This window comes from Macaca nemestrina, chromosome 6, assembly GCF_043159975.1.
Source record: "Macaca nemestrina isolate mMacNem1 chromosome 6, mMacNem.hap1, whole genome shotgun sequence".
NCBI lineage: Eukaryota > Metazoa > Chordata > Mammalia > Primates > Cercopithecidae > Macaca > Macaca nemestrina.
Window position 1 is genome coordinate 109,590,781 of NC_092130.1, and position 15,651 is coordinate 109,606,431.

At 37.3% G+C, this 15,651-nt stretch overlaps 2 protein-coding genes across 11 annotated transcripts in view; one reads left to right on the top strand and one right to left on the bottom strand.

The window, feature by feature from the left end:
* LOC105499488 (small glutamine rich tetratricopeptide repeat co-chaperone beta) overlaps positions 1-12,269 on the top strand; it is a 60,599-nt gene extending 48,330 nt beyond the window's left edge. For all 4 annotated transcript variants that reach the window (XM_011772075.3, XM_011772072.3, XM_011772074.3 and 1 more), the window contains exons 9-11: positions 5,964-6,001; positions 6,248-6,331; positions 7,862-12,269. In XM_011772075.3, coding sequence (XP_011770377.1) covers positions 5,964-6,001; positions 6,248-6,331; positions 7,862-7,973 — 234 coding nt within the window. In that variant the 3' untranslated portion in view covers positions 7,974-12,269. The remainder of the gene's footprint in view (positions 1-5,963; positions 6,002-6,247; positions 6,332-7,861) is intronic.
* Positions 12,057-15,651, bottom strand: part of LOC105499486 (trafficking protein particle complex subunit 13) — a 41,291-nt gene continuing 37,696 nt past the window's right edge. For 5 of the 7 annotated variants that reach the window (XM_011772068.3, XM_011772066.3, XM_071098862.1 and 2 more), the window contains 2 exons: positions 13,971-14,121; positions 12,057-13,682 (listed from right to left, as the gene is read on the bottom strand). In XM_011772068.3, coding sequence (XP_011770370.1) covers positions 13,575-13,682; positions 13,971-14,121 — 259 coding nt within the window. In that variant the 3' untranslated portion in view covers positions 12,057-13,574. The remainder of the gene's footprint in view (positions 13,683-13,970; positions 14,122-15,651) is intronic. The other 2 variants (XM_011772069.3, XM_011772067.3) reach the window with 1 other exon arrangement.

Genomic DNA, 15,651 nt, shown 5'->3' on the forward strand with positions numbered 1-15,651 from the left:
CTTCGCCTGTTAGCTGTATTCCTAGGTATCTTATTCTTTTTGTGGCAATTGTGAATGGGAGTTCATTTGTGATTTGACTTTTGACTTGCCTGTTGGTATGTAGGAATGCTAGCGATTTTTGCACATTAATTTTGTATCCTAAGACTGTGCTGAAGTTGCTTATCAGCTTAAGAAACTTCTCCACTGAGACAATAGGGTTTTCTAGATAAAGGATCATGTCATCTGCATATAGGGATAGTTTGCCTTCCTCTCTTCCTATTTGAATACCCTTTATTTCTTTATCATGCTTGATTTCCCTGCCCAAAACTTTCAATACTATTAATATGTTGAATAGGAATGGTGAGAGAGGATATTCTCGTCTTGTGCTGGTTTCCAAGGGGAATACTTTCAGCTTTTGCTCATTCAGTATGATATTGTCATATATGGCTTTTATTATTTTGAGGTGTGTTCCTTTGATATCTAGTTTATTGAGAATTTTTTACATGAAAGGATGTTGAATTTTATTGAAGGCCTTTTCTGCGTCTATTGAGATAATCATGGGGTTTTTGTCTTTAGTTCTGTTTATGAGATGAATCACATTTATTGATTTGCATATGTAGAAACAGCCTTGCATCTTGGGGATGAAGCCTCCTTGATTGTGGTGGATAAGCTTTTTGATATGCTGCTTGGATTTGTTTTGCCAGTATTTTGCTGAGGATTTTTGTATCAATGTTCATCAAGGATACTGGCCTGAAGTTTTCTTTTTTGTTGTTATATCTCTGCCAGGTTTTGGTATCAGGTTGATGTTGGCCTCATAGAATGAGTTAGGGAGGAGATCCTCCTTTTCAATTTTTTAGAATAGTTTCTGTAGGAATGGTACCAGCTCTTAAATTCTACCTCTGGTAGAATTTAGCTGTGAATTCATCTGGTCATGGACTTTTTTTTTTTTTTTTTGGGTTGGTAGGCTATTTATTAGTGCCTTAATTTCAGAACTCATTATTGGTTTGTTCAGGGATTCAGTTTCTTCCTGGTTCAGTCTTGGGAGGGTGTATGTGTCCAGGAATTTATGAAGTTCTTCTAGAAATTGATTAGTAAAATTTCTAGTTTATGTGCATAGAACTGTTTATAGTATTCTTTGATGGTTGGTTGTGTTTCTGTGGGGTCAGTGGTAATATCCACCTTACCATTTTTTATTGTGTTTGTTTGAATCTTCTCTCTTTTCTTTTCATTAGTATAGCTAGCTATAGTTTATTAATTTTTTCAAAAAACTAGCTTCTGGATTCATTGATTTTTTTTTTTTTTTTGAAGGGTTTTTTGTGTTTCTCTCTCCAGTTCAGCTCTGATCTTGGTTATTTCTTGTCTTCTGCTAGCTTTGGGGTTTGTTTGTTCTTGTTTCTCTAGTTCTTTTAGTTGTGATGTTAAGTTGTCAACTGGAGATCTTTCTAGCTTTTTGATTTGGGCATTTAGTGCTATAAATTTCTTTCTTAACACTGTTTTAGCTGTGTCTGAGATTCTGGTATATTGTTTCTTTGTTCTCATTAGTTTCAAAGAACTTCTTGATTTCTGCCTTAATTTTGTTATTTACCCAAAGTCATTCAGGAGCAGGTTGTTCAATTTCCATGTAGTTGTGTGGTTTTGAGTGAATTGAGTGCTGTGTTGTGATAAGAAGAATGTGTATTCTGTTGTTTTTGGGTGGGTGGAGAGTTCTGTAGATATCAGGTCCACTTGATCCAGAGCTGAGTTCAGGTTTGAATATCTTTGTTAGTTTTCTGTCTTGATGATCTGTCTAATATTGTCAGCAGAGTGTTAAAGTCTCCCAGTATTATTGTGTGGGCATCTAGTCTCTTTGAGGCTCTCGAAGTACTTGCTTTGTGAATCTGGGTGCTCCCGTATTGGAGCATATATATTTAAGATAGTTAGCCCTTCTTGTTGAATTTAACCCTTTACCATTATGTAATGCCCTTCTTTGTCTTTTTTTTTTTTTTCTTGAGACAGAGTTTTGCTCTGTCACCCAGGCTGGAGTACAGTGGCACGATCTCAGCTCACTACAACCTCTGCTTCCTTCTTTGTCTTTTTTGGTCTTCTTTGATTTAAAGTCTGTTTTGTCGGAAACTAGGATTGTAACCACTGCTTTTTTCTGTTTTCCATTTGCTTGGTAAATTTTCCTTCATCCCTGTATTTTGAGCTTATGTGTGTCTTTGTATGTATAGTGGGTCTCTTGAATACAGCTCACTGATGGATATTGTTTTTTTATCTGGCTTGCCATTCTATGTCTTTTGATTGGGGCATTTAGTCCATTTACATTTAAGGTTAGTATTGTTATGTGTAAATTTGATCCTATCATCATGATGCTAGCTGGTTATTTTGCAAACTTACATGGTTGCTTCACAGTGTCCCTAGTCTGTGTACTTCAGTGTGCTTTTGTAGTGGCTGGTAACAGTTTTTGCTTTCCATATTTAGTGCTTCCTTTAGGAACTCGTGTAAGGCAGGTCTGTTAGTAACGAGTTCCCTCAGCATTTGCTTGTCTGAAAAGGATCTTATTTCTCCTTTGCTTATGAAGCTTAGTGTGACCAGATATGAAATTCTGGGTTGGAAATTCTTTTAAGAACGTTGAATATTGGCCCCCAATCTCTTCTGGCTTATAGGGTTTCTGCTCAGAGACCCGCTGTTAGTCTGATGGGCTTCCTTTGTCGGTGGTCTGGCCTTTCTCTCTGGCTGAATGGCAGCGTTCTTAACTTGTCCATGTACCTCCTGTGGGAAAGCCATGGATGGACTTCAGGAAGCTCATGGATTTTCCCAAATTTGTACATAAAAATCTGTGTACATGTGTATATGTGCGTTTTTCCAGGAGAGCATCTTATTTTTCGTGAGATTGGTACAGGAATCTGCCAATATATGAAAGGTTAAAAACTACTCTCTTACATAAAAGTGGTCCTAGGAAGATATCTAACATCTGCAGTTTGAGTATTTGGCCATTGCGGTTCCCTAGGCTTGCCCCTCAGCATTGTCTGCCTTGTTTTTTATCTTTAGAGTTTGATATCTCATATGTATGTCCTCTATTCTTACAAACCAACAAAATAATGTCTGGGCCTTTTTGAGAACATACATGCTCTGGTTCAGTATGTGGTAACTTTCATTTAGTGGGTTTAGGATGTTCCCAGGGCATATCAAGTTCCTGGGGTGACTGTATACTTTGGATGAGAATTATTCTATCATATGATATGCCCTTGGAAGGCAGGAATCCGTTTTTATTCATCTTCTGTTTCCTTCAAAAAAATGTGTCTTGCATCCATTAAATCTTCTGTTGAACTGAAATGCACAGATGACTCATTCCCAGTGGGATAAGTCTTTTTAGCAATTGGTAGTTTTTATTTTTCCCTCATCAAATTTCAGCCTTCTTACCATGCTAGCAAATACATATTTTGTAGATCTTGTGACTTCATTTTTTTTTTTTTTAAGCATAGTTACCCATTCCAGGACTCAGGTTATGGTATTGTAACAGGATGTGAAAAATGGAATTCTTTTAGTTTCAGGTTTGGCTTAGGCTCCAAGCTGCTATGTACCAAAATAAGGTGTGAGACCACCATGTAGGAGTTGCAAAAGATGGGGATAAAAAACATGTTTTGTGACTCGTAAAAAAGGCAAAGTTGATGGAAATTTAAACAAGATTTTTGGAGAGAGCTATTAGAGTTCTAGGGCTCCCTAGATGAAGGAATTAGGGAGGCTTGCTCTCATCTCAAGCCCTCGCTGAGAAAGGGCGTTTCTGGTACGGAGACTTTCTACCCAATGGTTCAGCTGGAAAGCCAGTGGCAGAATTAGCTGTGTGGTTTGGGCAGTTACTATACTGATGAGAGTGGAGCAGAGGTGAGCACACACAGTTGTGAGAGAGGGTGTCTGAATATGTCCAAGAGGCTTTCCTGGAAGTGTGATAGGTTCCCAAGACAGAGAATCTCTGGAGAACTGCCAAGAACCTGAGACTGAAGGGAAAGTCATAGCATTCATCCAGAGGGTAAATTACCCTTTTCAAAGAATAGATAAAAAATCTCCAGGGGCCTAGGGAAAGCAGAAGTGTCTGAAGAACACCAGAAAGTACCCCATAAGAGAACCACATAGTTTTTGAATACCTTGCAAACTCAAAGAGCACCAATGCAAAACTAGTAAGATAATACCAGTCATCAAATAAGAACTTTGCTGCTCCTTTCACCTTTCCCTCCATTTAACCCTCACCCTGGAGGGCCACAACTCTTAATCAGCAAGCTGGGGGAAGAGGACTGGAAGCACTACAGGATAAAGAAGGACTATAGGCCTTGGTGTGGTGGCTCACACCTGTAATCCCAGCACTTTGGGAGGCTGAGATGGGCGGATCACTTGAGGTCAGGAGTTCCAGACCAGCCTGGCCAACCTGGCGAAACCCCGTCTCTACTGAAAATAGAAAAATTAGCTGGGCATGGTGGTGCACGCCTGTAATCCCAGCTACTTGGGAGGCTGAGGCAGGAGAATCACTTGACTCCGGGAAGGCAGAGGCTGCAGTGAGCTGAGGTCATGCCATTGCACTCCAGCCTGGGTGACAGAGTGAAACTCCATCTCCAAAAAAAAAGCACTGTAGGACAGCAGTCCCCAACCTTTTTGTAACAGGGACTGGTTTCATGGAAGACAGTTTTTCCATGGACCATACCGGGGGTAGGGGGTAGAGGCAGGACGGGGAGAACTGTTAGATTCTCTTGAGGAGCACTCAACCTAGATCCCTCACATGCGCAGTTCACAATAGGGTTCTTGCTCCTATGAGAATCTGATGCTGCAGCTGATCTGACAGGAGGTGGAGCTCAGGCAGTAGTGCTTGCTCGCCCACCGCTAACTTGCTGCTGTGCAGCCTGGTTCCTAACAGTCCGTGGCCCAGGGGTTGGGGACCCCTACTATAGGAAACAGAGCAGTCAATGGTCCCTCTTTTCTACTACAACTGGTCAATCTGTAGCAGGCCCATGCTAGGAAGAGAGAAGTTTTACCTATAAATGAAGCTTTATGTATTTCGTTGTTACACTGAGACATTAATTGCTGAACTGGAGGTCATTTTATAGAACTTAAAGTGACGGGAGGACTGCTTATTGAAAAGTGACCGGAAAAGCCATAGATCTGTTCTAAATTTCTTCTAGGTCCTAGATTCTAGGAGAAGGGGAAGAACTATTGTTGCAGAACTAGTTTAAAGGGATTGCAAAACCAGCGTTTTCATGTTTATAGCTCATCCATCCCGCTTTTCCTGTGTAATGCCTTTAGCACTTATGGGTTGGCTCAGAGGCACCCATCCTGACTGGGACTTGAGGAAAGTTTTGAATTACTTACGAATCAGTCAGTGATCTTTCTGGTAATAGAAGCAAGTGGTGGCTTTTCCCAACACCTCATAGAGAGTCTGTGAATAAAATCTATTGTCTACAAAGATTTAGACTACATTCAAATTTTACATGAATATTGTTGACATTACCAATTTGAGGGGAAAAAAAAATTTGAAAGCATTACCATGCTTTCAAAATAGAATGTTTTAAAAGTGTGTGTGCACATAAATATAATCCCCTGTGCCACTGTAAGCATGGGAAGCATTGAAACTGCTGGGCCCCATGGAGCAAAGTCACATCTCTTAAGAGCTCGTTTGGAATGGACCTTCTCAAGTGTAGGAGACCCCTTAACTATAAGTTCCTATTTTTCCTTTTGGCTTAATTGGTCTGATCAGTAGTAGGAGGTAAACTGCTGTCAACATCCTCAGTTTACAGTGTTGTTTGTAATCTCTTTATCCTCACTGTGTCTTCTTAATGCCATTTTTTCTCATACCTTCTCTCTTTTTACATTCCCATTTACTTTGCATAGCACACTGAAACTCTACAAAATGTTAGTGCATACATGGTTTACCTTTCGTTCTTCTAAAAAAAAAATCTTTGTTAAAGATCCCTACATATTAACTGCCTTTAATGGGAGGTGCTATTTTTCAATTTCAGGCAGCAAGTTTAATGCAGAACCCTCAAGTTCAACAGCTGTAAGTATATAGAAAGAGCTTATTACACTTCCCCCACCTTCTACTTGCCAGGCTCCTAATTTGAGCACATTAGCTCAAAAATGATGAAACTGTTCTGAATGACAGTCAGTTGGAGCTTAAAGCCACATACATTTGGCTTAGCTACTGGTGTAACATGGGTATATTTTATTAAGTTTTCCTCGTCCAGTTGTCCTATTTGTTAAGAATATATACCAATCCCAGTGATGTATTTCTTGTATACTCTAGAATGTCAGGAATGATGACAAATGCCATTGGGGGACCTGCTGCTGGAGTTGGGGGCCTAACTGACCTGTCAAGCCTCATCCAAGCGTAAGTATTATTTAAAACAGAAATAACGAAGATGTATTTTATGTTCTACAGCTTATCTCTATGGTGAGGGGTCAGGGCTTTCTTTTTATCTTTTACCGTTAGTAACTTTGGCCTCCTTACTGTTACTAAATCTGAAAGAAGTTCATGAATTAGAACCACTTTTTAGACTGCAGGGCAGGAATCCATACCTAGATAGTTTGGCCAGTCCTGTCTGTTGAGAAAAAGAATCATGTTTATTATGCCTTCCCCCCCCCCCCATTCATTATGCTTTATGTTTTGGGACTTTCAGGTACCAGCAGAATCTCTTGCTTCTTTTTCTTTTTTGGTACCATCTCAATAAGGCAGGTGAGGGACAGATATTACAAAAGTAGATAATTTATATCCCTACCCAATGGCTAGAGAAACTGAGGTACAGGTTACTGACTTGCTAAGGAACCGATAGCACAGTCAATCTTTTTCATTTGCAGCCTAATTTTAATTTTACTTGATTGTATTGTCAGTGTGAAATTAGGGTCATTGGTTTTTAAGTGGGGGTATCAATACTATATCTTTGCTTACAGAAGGTCCCAAGGATTGGTGCCCTGGTACTTTGAGGGTATGGAGACAAACGGTAAAAATCGTATGTCCAAATAAATTGTGATCTCATATATATATAAAGCTACTAATCCCCCATTTTTTCCCAATGAAGATCCAAGTTTTTCTTCAAACTACTCAGGGATGCAGATGAGGGTCAAATATCCTGTTAAAATATATATCAATTTAGGTACACATACATAGTTTAAAATCACATGTTACATACTTCAATGTTCAGGCAATTCAGGAAACTTGTATTCAAACTTTTTCAGTGCCTGTCAGCACTTAGAGGAACTACTTGCATCTTCTCGTTACTTGAGCATATTGCCTCCACTTGTATCAGATTGGTGAAGATAACTTTGCTTTTTGAATCTGTGTCTGATGCTCTCGCTGGACACTTTATATGAAGCCACAGTACCATTTGTTGTTTGTCAGCACAACCATGTATCCACTTAGAATATTGCGTTTTTAGAATGACCTTGAAATGGCGTATAATAATATCTAACACTGGCAATAGAGGGTCACACATTACAATTTGTGTTAAACTTCTTAGTGTTTTTAAAATTACTTGTTAGGTGACCTCCAAAAGCATCCCAAACTGGGTGTTATATGAGACTATTGACTTGCGTATAAAAGCATTATATTTTAGCACATGCAATAAAAACATACACTTCTTAGCCCTTTGCTTCTTTGTCATTAGCACTAGAGAAGCAGATTTCACCCAATTGAGGTACTTATTTTTTTTAGCATGGGTGTTTTGTTTCTTATAAAGAACACTGCATTGTAATAATGCGATATGGAGGCATTGGTAAACTTGTAGATACTAAAGACGTGGCTCTAAAACTTTTGTAGAAAAAAGCCCCCTTTAGGTAGCTCCCACATTTTCTGCAGTTCTTTTTGCATGGGTAAATGTGACTGGCAATTCCCTATTCAAACCACATTGCCTCTTTACTACAGGGGACAGCAGTTTGCTCAGCAGATACAGCAACAAAATCCTGAACTTATAGAGCAACTGAGAAATCACATCCGGAGCAGATCATTCAGCAGCAGCGCTGAAGAGCATTCCTGATTTGACCCGGGGCTCAAGCCCAAGATACAAATGGGTTATGGCTATGAATGAAGTATTTGTTGTAGATAGTCCCCTCCCTCGTTCAAAAAACCAAACAACGTATCTGATGTGTGAAAATAATGGAGGAAAACCTCTTATGTATATTCTTAAAGAATAAATCCGTTTAGACAATAGGTTTATCACAGACAAACTCAAAACATAACGACTCCTTTGGAAGTGATCACTAGCCTTGTTGAGTGCCAATATAGCACTGGGATAAGGTTCCATTTTCAAACTTCTATCATATTTGTATATTAGACTTAATAGCAAAGTATATTTATTGAACTCTAGTAGGACTATTTGTTGGTAAGCTCTTTAGCTCCAATTTCCTTTAAGCAGTTTTTTGAGAGGGGAAATGACCCAAAGGAAAGGTTTCCTATGCTGGTTGAGAAGTGTACTTGCCACTGAGCAGTATGTCAGGAAAGAAGGAATATTATCTACATTTAGCTTTGATAAATGCTATCAGTAATGAATATATAACATGGGAACCAATATGATCTTTAATGTTGTTTGTTCTGGTGAACAGAGAATCTTAAGAGCTGTTAGAAAGTAGCACTTGATGCAAGGGATGTTTTGAAAAGAAAAAATTGGTAATGTGAATGTACAGAAAGTAAAGGTAGGATGCTCAGGTTTTCTGCATAGTTCTTAACTAATCTTGTCTGCAGTTTGGTATTGATAACATTAGCATGGCCACTTACGCTAAACACACAATAAGATACATTTAGAAATCCTTAATGTACTGGTTAGGTCAGTGATATAACTGTATGACTTAATTATCACAATTTCCCCAGTGGTAACCTTACCTTGGAAACTATCAAATATAAACATATTTTAACTAAGCCAGTGACCTGGTCCTAAGTTAAGGATGTTCTAAATGGTATTTAATTGTGTGCCCATAAACACTGATTTTTTTAAAAAAGAAAACTTAGTAATTATTTGATGGATAACAAAAAGCATCTATCACTAACATTGCTTGTTCATGTAAGCTTCTGTGATAATTTGGCTTGGCATGCCAGTCTTATAGTTAACATAATTTAAATTTGATGCAATTTAAATATAACAGGAGACTTAAAATATTTTATTATAAATGAGATGCCATATTAGTTAGTGGAGAAAAGGGGCATTAGGCATAAATAGCATGGGTCTAACTACATTGATGATGAGAGTTTAATTCCAACTAGAGTATATTTTTTATTAATCATGAAATTGGTGCTGACATGTAATGACTTCACAAGTTTTACAAGGGAAAACTGAAAAAGGAAGTAATATAAATTTTGTGAGGTTTTTTTGAGATGGAGTCTTACTCTTTTGCCAGGCTTGAGTGCAGTGTTGCAATCTCAGCTCACTGCAACTTCCATCTCCTGGATTCAAGCGATTCTCGAGCCTCAACCTCCCAAGTAGCTGGGATTATAGGTGCCCACCGCCATGCCCAGCTAATTTTTCTTTCTTTTTTTTTTGAGATGGAGTCTCACTCTGTCGCCAGGCTGGAGTGCAGTGGCACAATCTTGACTCACTGCAACCTCTGCCTCCCGGGTTCAAGTGATTCTCCTGCCTCAACCTCCCAAGTAGCTGGGATTACAGGGACACGCCACCACGCCCAGCTAATTTTTGTATTTTTAGTAGAGTCGGAGTTTCACTATGTTGGCCAGGATGGTCTCTATCTCTAGACCTTGTGATCCGCCTGCCTTGGCTTTCCCAATGTTGGGATTACGGGCGTGAGCCACTGTGCCTGGCCGCTAATTTTTGTTTTTAATGGAGACAGGATTTCACTATATTGGCCAGGCTGGTCTCAAACTCCTGACCTCAAGTGATCTGCCCATTTTGGCCCCTCAAAGTGCTGGGATTAGAGGTGTGAGCCATTGTGCCTGGCCAGGAAGCAATATAAAATTAAATTAGTAATAATGCAGATGATTAGGCCTTATAGAACCCTTATCAAAAGACTAATCGGCTGGGCGCGGTAGCTTATGCCTGTAATGGCAGCACTTTGGGAGGCTGAGGCGGGGGGGATCACCTGAGGTCAGGAGTTTGAGACCAGCCTGGCCAACATGGTGAAACCTCACCTCTACTGAAAATACAAAAGTTAGCCTGGCTTGGTGGCAGGTGCCTATAGTCCCAGCTACGTGGGAGGCGGAAACATGACAATCACTTGAACCCGAGAGGTGGAGGTTGCAGTGAGCCGAGATTGCACCACTGCACTCCAGCCTAGGTGACAGAGTAAGACTCCATCTCAAAAAAAAAAAAAAAAAAAAAGAGAGACTAATTATTTTGTATATTGAGGTTTAAAAACCAACTTTTCTCTTTCTACTTTGTGACGTCAGAATAGTAGTTCTATAACTTCATTGTAAGACTCACCTGGAGAATTCATTAAAGATGCAGATTCAGGGCCACGTGTTCAATTCTGTTATAGTAGGTCCTGTAATAAGGCCTAGGAATGGCCATTTTAAACAGTACACTAGGTGGTTTTGATACAGATCCAGGGACTCTAACTTAGAGGAACACTAGGTTAGAGGTTTCTCAATTAGACCTGCAAACACCTAAGCACCTGGCTAAAGCTACAGTGAAGATCTGTATGAAGATATATAGTTCTGCAGAATTTAAAAAAAAGCAGAATTCAAGTCTTCGGCCCTCAGAAGTTAAATTCGTATTCCATCTAAGCCAACTTTGTTTTTCACTAAGTTAGAATAATCTCCTAGTATTCCAGTATTACACAGAACGAAGTAGTACTACTAACACATAGAAGTCATTACTGTGATATAAAAAGCAAAATAGATTCTTAATTAAAAATTAGTCACCCATATTCAGTGTTGAATAAGAAGTCAAAGTTTCTAGCGTAACTATCTTGAGTGCATTTAAAATGCTTTTAGAGCAATAAGATAAGCTTCTAGCTCACTGCCTAGAAAAACAGAAGATACAAATTCAGTGTCAGAAATGAAAGAGGGGATACACTACAGACACTATAGGTATTAAAAGGCTAACTAGAAAACACCATGACCAACTCAAGGATTGTATATTTAACAACTTAGATGAAACAGATTCCCTATAGGATACAAACTAGAAATCTCACTGAAGAAATAGAAAACCTAAACAGACCTGTATTTATTAAGGAAATTGAGTTTGTGGTTGTTAAAAACCTTCCAGGAAAGAAAACTACAGGCCCAGATAACTTCAATGATGAATTTTACCAAACACTTAAGGGAGAAATAATAGCAATTCTTAACAATCTCTTCCAGGAAACAGAAGAGGAGAAAATACTTCCCAACTCATTTTATTTGACTAGTATTACCCAAAGATACTGTAAGAAAAAAAACTTTAGAACAATGTCTTCATGTGCTAACATCTGTAAATTAGCCATTCTTTTTATATGAAATAATGGGAAATTGGTATATTTCTTCCATTTCACTTTTCTATTTGTTTCTTTGCTAATATACCACCTGTAACAAATTCAATCCAGATGCTATCTGTCCACTTACCTACATTTCCATTCTATTCAAGCCATTTTTGCTCTTCAAGTACCTTGATCACTTTGGAATCACAGCATTGCAAGCTATTTCAAAAAAATTTTGCGTGGTTGGATTGTGCTAGCTACTTTTCAATTTATAAAAACTGCCCCATATATTTTCTTGCTTGTCTGGGAAATATAGTTGCTATCTAACTAGAAAAGTAAGAAGACATTATTAAACTAACTCTTTAAGCATCCTACTAAATGTTTGACTTCCATTTCTTGTAGTAGCTGTAGCTATTATGATACTATGTAAAACAGAATAGGTTCTATATATGCAAATGACATTTTCATTTAATGTACCAAATTGTGTATCTAACTTTTATAATATAGGTTAAACAGATCCTTTCTAAGATGGCATTATCTAATCTTTACTTAAAACTATGAAAAATATGTGTCCACGTTATTGTTTATAACAGAAGAGACTATAATTAAAGTACAGAGCAGATTCCAAGTGACCATGATATTACTTTTAAGATTTAAAACAGAATGAAACAGAAGATTCAGTCATAAGAAGATGCTTGAAAAACAATCCAAGTATCCAGTGCAGTGGCCATAAAGTATTATTTCATCATTTAATCAATCTTAATCATTTTGAAACAAAGACAGACTTCAATTTTACACTGCTTGCACTTTATTTTGTACGGACATTTCATTAATTATTACTCAATTTTGAGGTGCAAACCTTCTGAATATAGCTTTCATTTTGGACCAAACAATTTGTTATGGCAATAAATAATGATGCATTGAAAAACCAATTTTTGTATTTGATTTAATGCACTCTTACATTTAAGAAATTATATATACATTCTTGAATTTCAACTTACCAAAATAGAATAGCTTTTATTTAACAGCCTAAGCTTTTGTTTTCCTGACAAAATACTTACTTTTTGTTACATTAATGCTGCAAAGTTGTTTATCACCTCAACTTTCTCACTGCTTTGCTCATAACTAAGTGTGATCACATGTAGAAAGTTTTATAACAGTAACACATGATTTAGAGTTTAAAATCATATCAGAAGATAGAAATTATTTAAATATACCATATAAAAATAAGTGGCTTAATCAATGAGAAAAAAACCCAGCAATTTTTGGCTTATAATAAGTATTATTCTTAGTTAATAGTTAATGAAAAAAATCAACAACCTAAAAAGTAAAACCAATTCTGATCTGTTCAGTAGCTGAAAGACATGTATGTTTGTAGGTATAATATACAAATACAGACACAAACCATTACAGTAATTTTGAAAACAATTAGAAAGCTTATACTGTGTTAACAAATACCAGGTTATAAGAGGACTACCCCCTTTGTTTTAAGCAAACTTTTTCTGCTGACTGAATAGCTAGGAAGAAAACTGGAGTTAACTGAAATATTTCTAAACAAAATGTTACAAAGTTCTAAGAAACAACTCTTTCTTCTAGATTGAGGTCAGCCAACTATACCCTGCAGGCCAAATCTGTCCAGCTGCTTTTTTTTTTTTTTTTTTTTTTTTTTTTTTGAGACAGTCTTGCTCTGTCGCTTAGGCTAGAGTACAGTGACATGATCTCAGCTTACTGCCACCTGCGCCTCCTGGGTTCAAGTGATTCTCCTGCCTCAGCTTCCTGAGTCCAGCTGCTGCTTTTTATGTACACCACTGTACTTTTTTTGCCTACTGGCTGCTCTTGCAGTACAATGGCAGAGTTCAGTATTTGTGACAGAAACCTTATGGCCTGCAAAGCCTAAAATATTTAGTGTCTTGTACCTTACATAAAAAGTTTGCTGACTTGTGTTCTAGATACTGGCTAGGGACAAATGGTCTCAGATACACAGCTTTTGGAGAACAAAGTCCAGTGGTCATCTAAAATGAAATGAAATTAAATAGGTGTAGAAAATCTACACATGTTCATTTCGAACATAACTTACAAGATAAAATCAGATCTCTTCAAAACAAATATTTAATATTTTAACTATTTTACAGGAAAGAAGTAACATATTTACTTCGCTGTTGATGTCATCATTTTACAAAGGTGACAAAAAGCAGTTCTGTGAAACTAAATGAAAAGCATAACATTGGAAATTTCCTTCAGCTTTCCACTTTAATGGCAGAAGATACCACACAGACTTGTGCGATGTCATCATATTCATATGTTCTCTTTAAGAATGTGTCTGTTAGTCTTAAGCCAGAGATGCTCTATTGAGAGAGAGAGAGAAAGATGAGTCTAAGTTTTTATCCATTCAGAGGAAATATGAATATCACAAATGACTTTTGAAACAAAGACTTCAATTTTACACTGCTTGCACTTTATTTTGTACAGACATTTCATTAATTATTACTCAATTTTGAGGTGCAAACCTTCTGAATATAGCTTTCATTTTGGACCAAACAATTTGTTATGGCAATAAATAATGATGCATTGAAAAACCAATTTTTGTAAGTTAACAGCCCCCAAATATTGGAATTTTTGAAAAGACAGCATACTTGCAGTCCCTGTACTGAAGACAGCAGAGTAAGGGCAAGAGAGAGCGAAGAACTTGGATGCAGCTTTCCCAGCTGTCTTCCTGAAATTCCACACCAGTGGATGGAATTGGTATTGCACATTTCCAAAACCAGATCCATAGTCCTTTCACTGCTGGAGGAATCAGAATAATAGGAATAAATCTTGTTCATTTCACAAAGAGGTACTGCAATATTTCTACTATTGACAGTAAACTTGTTTTCTCCGTATCGAGGAGAATAAAAACCAGAAAGAGAAAAGCTATTACAACATTTATATGTCACCTAAGATAGAATCAGGAAGATGAAGTCACATCTTCTAGCACTTAAAACGGCCTCAGACTAGTCTGCCTGTCTGATGTTGGCCCTCTGGTTCTATTACTCAACACTGGCCTCCAGGTGCTGATCTGGTGCTGCCATTTTTCTGGGAGACTTCCACACATTTGTGACTAATCTTGTTGCCATATATTCTATTTCTGTTAGGTACTCTACAGGAAAAGAAGAAAACAACTGATTCTGGTCTTGTCCTTTTGATATTTAATCTATGTTACTTTACCATAACTTGGGAAACAACTGGCAGGATTCATAAGACGTAAATACTATTCAGGTTTGCTAACTGGATTATTTACCAAGAAAAGACTACTTCTGCTTATAACAGATATCACCGGTTCAGCTTAAATAAGTTAAAACAACTTTTAATGAAAGTATGCATATTGTTCTTTTTTAAATAACCAAAAGACTCATAACGAAAAATAGTCTCCTACCACCATTCATGGCTACTTATGGCTCTTTCAGCTATTTATTCTTATACTTGGCTCCAAATTTTAAATTGCTTATTTAAATTTTATTTTTTTTAGACATATTGACTTTATAATATTAACTTGTATATGTCTGTATCTCCCTAACAAATATTTGAGATGGCTACTATGTGCCAGAGACCAGGGTAGATGTACTACGTGAATATTGTTAATTTCACAAAAATTCAGTAAGACTTATATATGTTGTGTGCATGTGTCTGTGCATCTCTCTGGTGTGTAGGGGCAGGGAATGACATTTATATAGAGAGGAAATTAAAGATATAAGAGACATGTGCTTTTTAGAAAACTTATTTCAATCACCAAAAGTTAAAGTGAACACCAAAAGAAGTTAACTTTTGAAAAAAATAACACTTGTGAGCTGGTCAATAAACTGATTTGCTGAAAAAACTTAAAAAAAAAAAAGAAAAATTTCCCAACACCCTGTAACACCCTACAAGCACAGGGTCTTTGCCCTGTATTGTTGTTTACTGAGCTCACGATGTGGCAGACACTAAGGGCCATGTCCTTTCTCTTGAATAATTCACAATCGAGCGAGAAAGAGACTAATACTTATAGCAATATATGAGTGTCACTAAATACACAATATATGAGTGTCACTAAAAAAACTAAGTAAATATTTTCTATGATAGAGAAGGCATGAATACCTGTGCTTTGGAAAGTCTGGGTAGCTTCATAGAGGAAGTGGGTATTTCTGTAATTTTGAAGGATAAATATTTCCTATCTTTCTAATACAAAAAAGTCAGAATAAATATGGAATTAAAAGGATTATGCATTCACACTAAGAGGGCTGAGATTCATCACTGCAATAATATCAAAATACCCCAAATAATAATACAAACCAAGTGGTA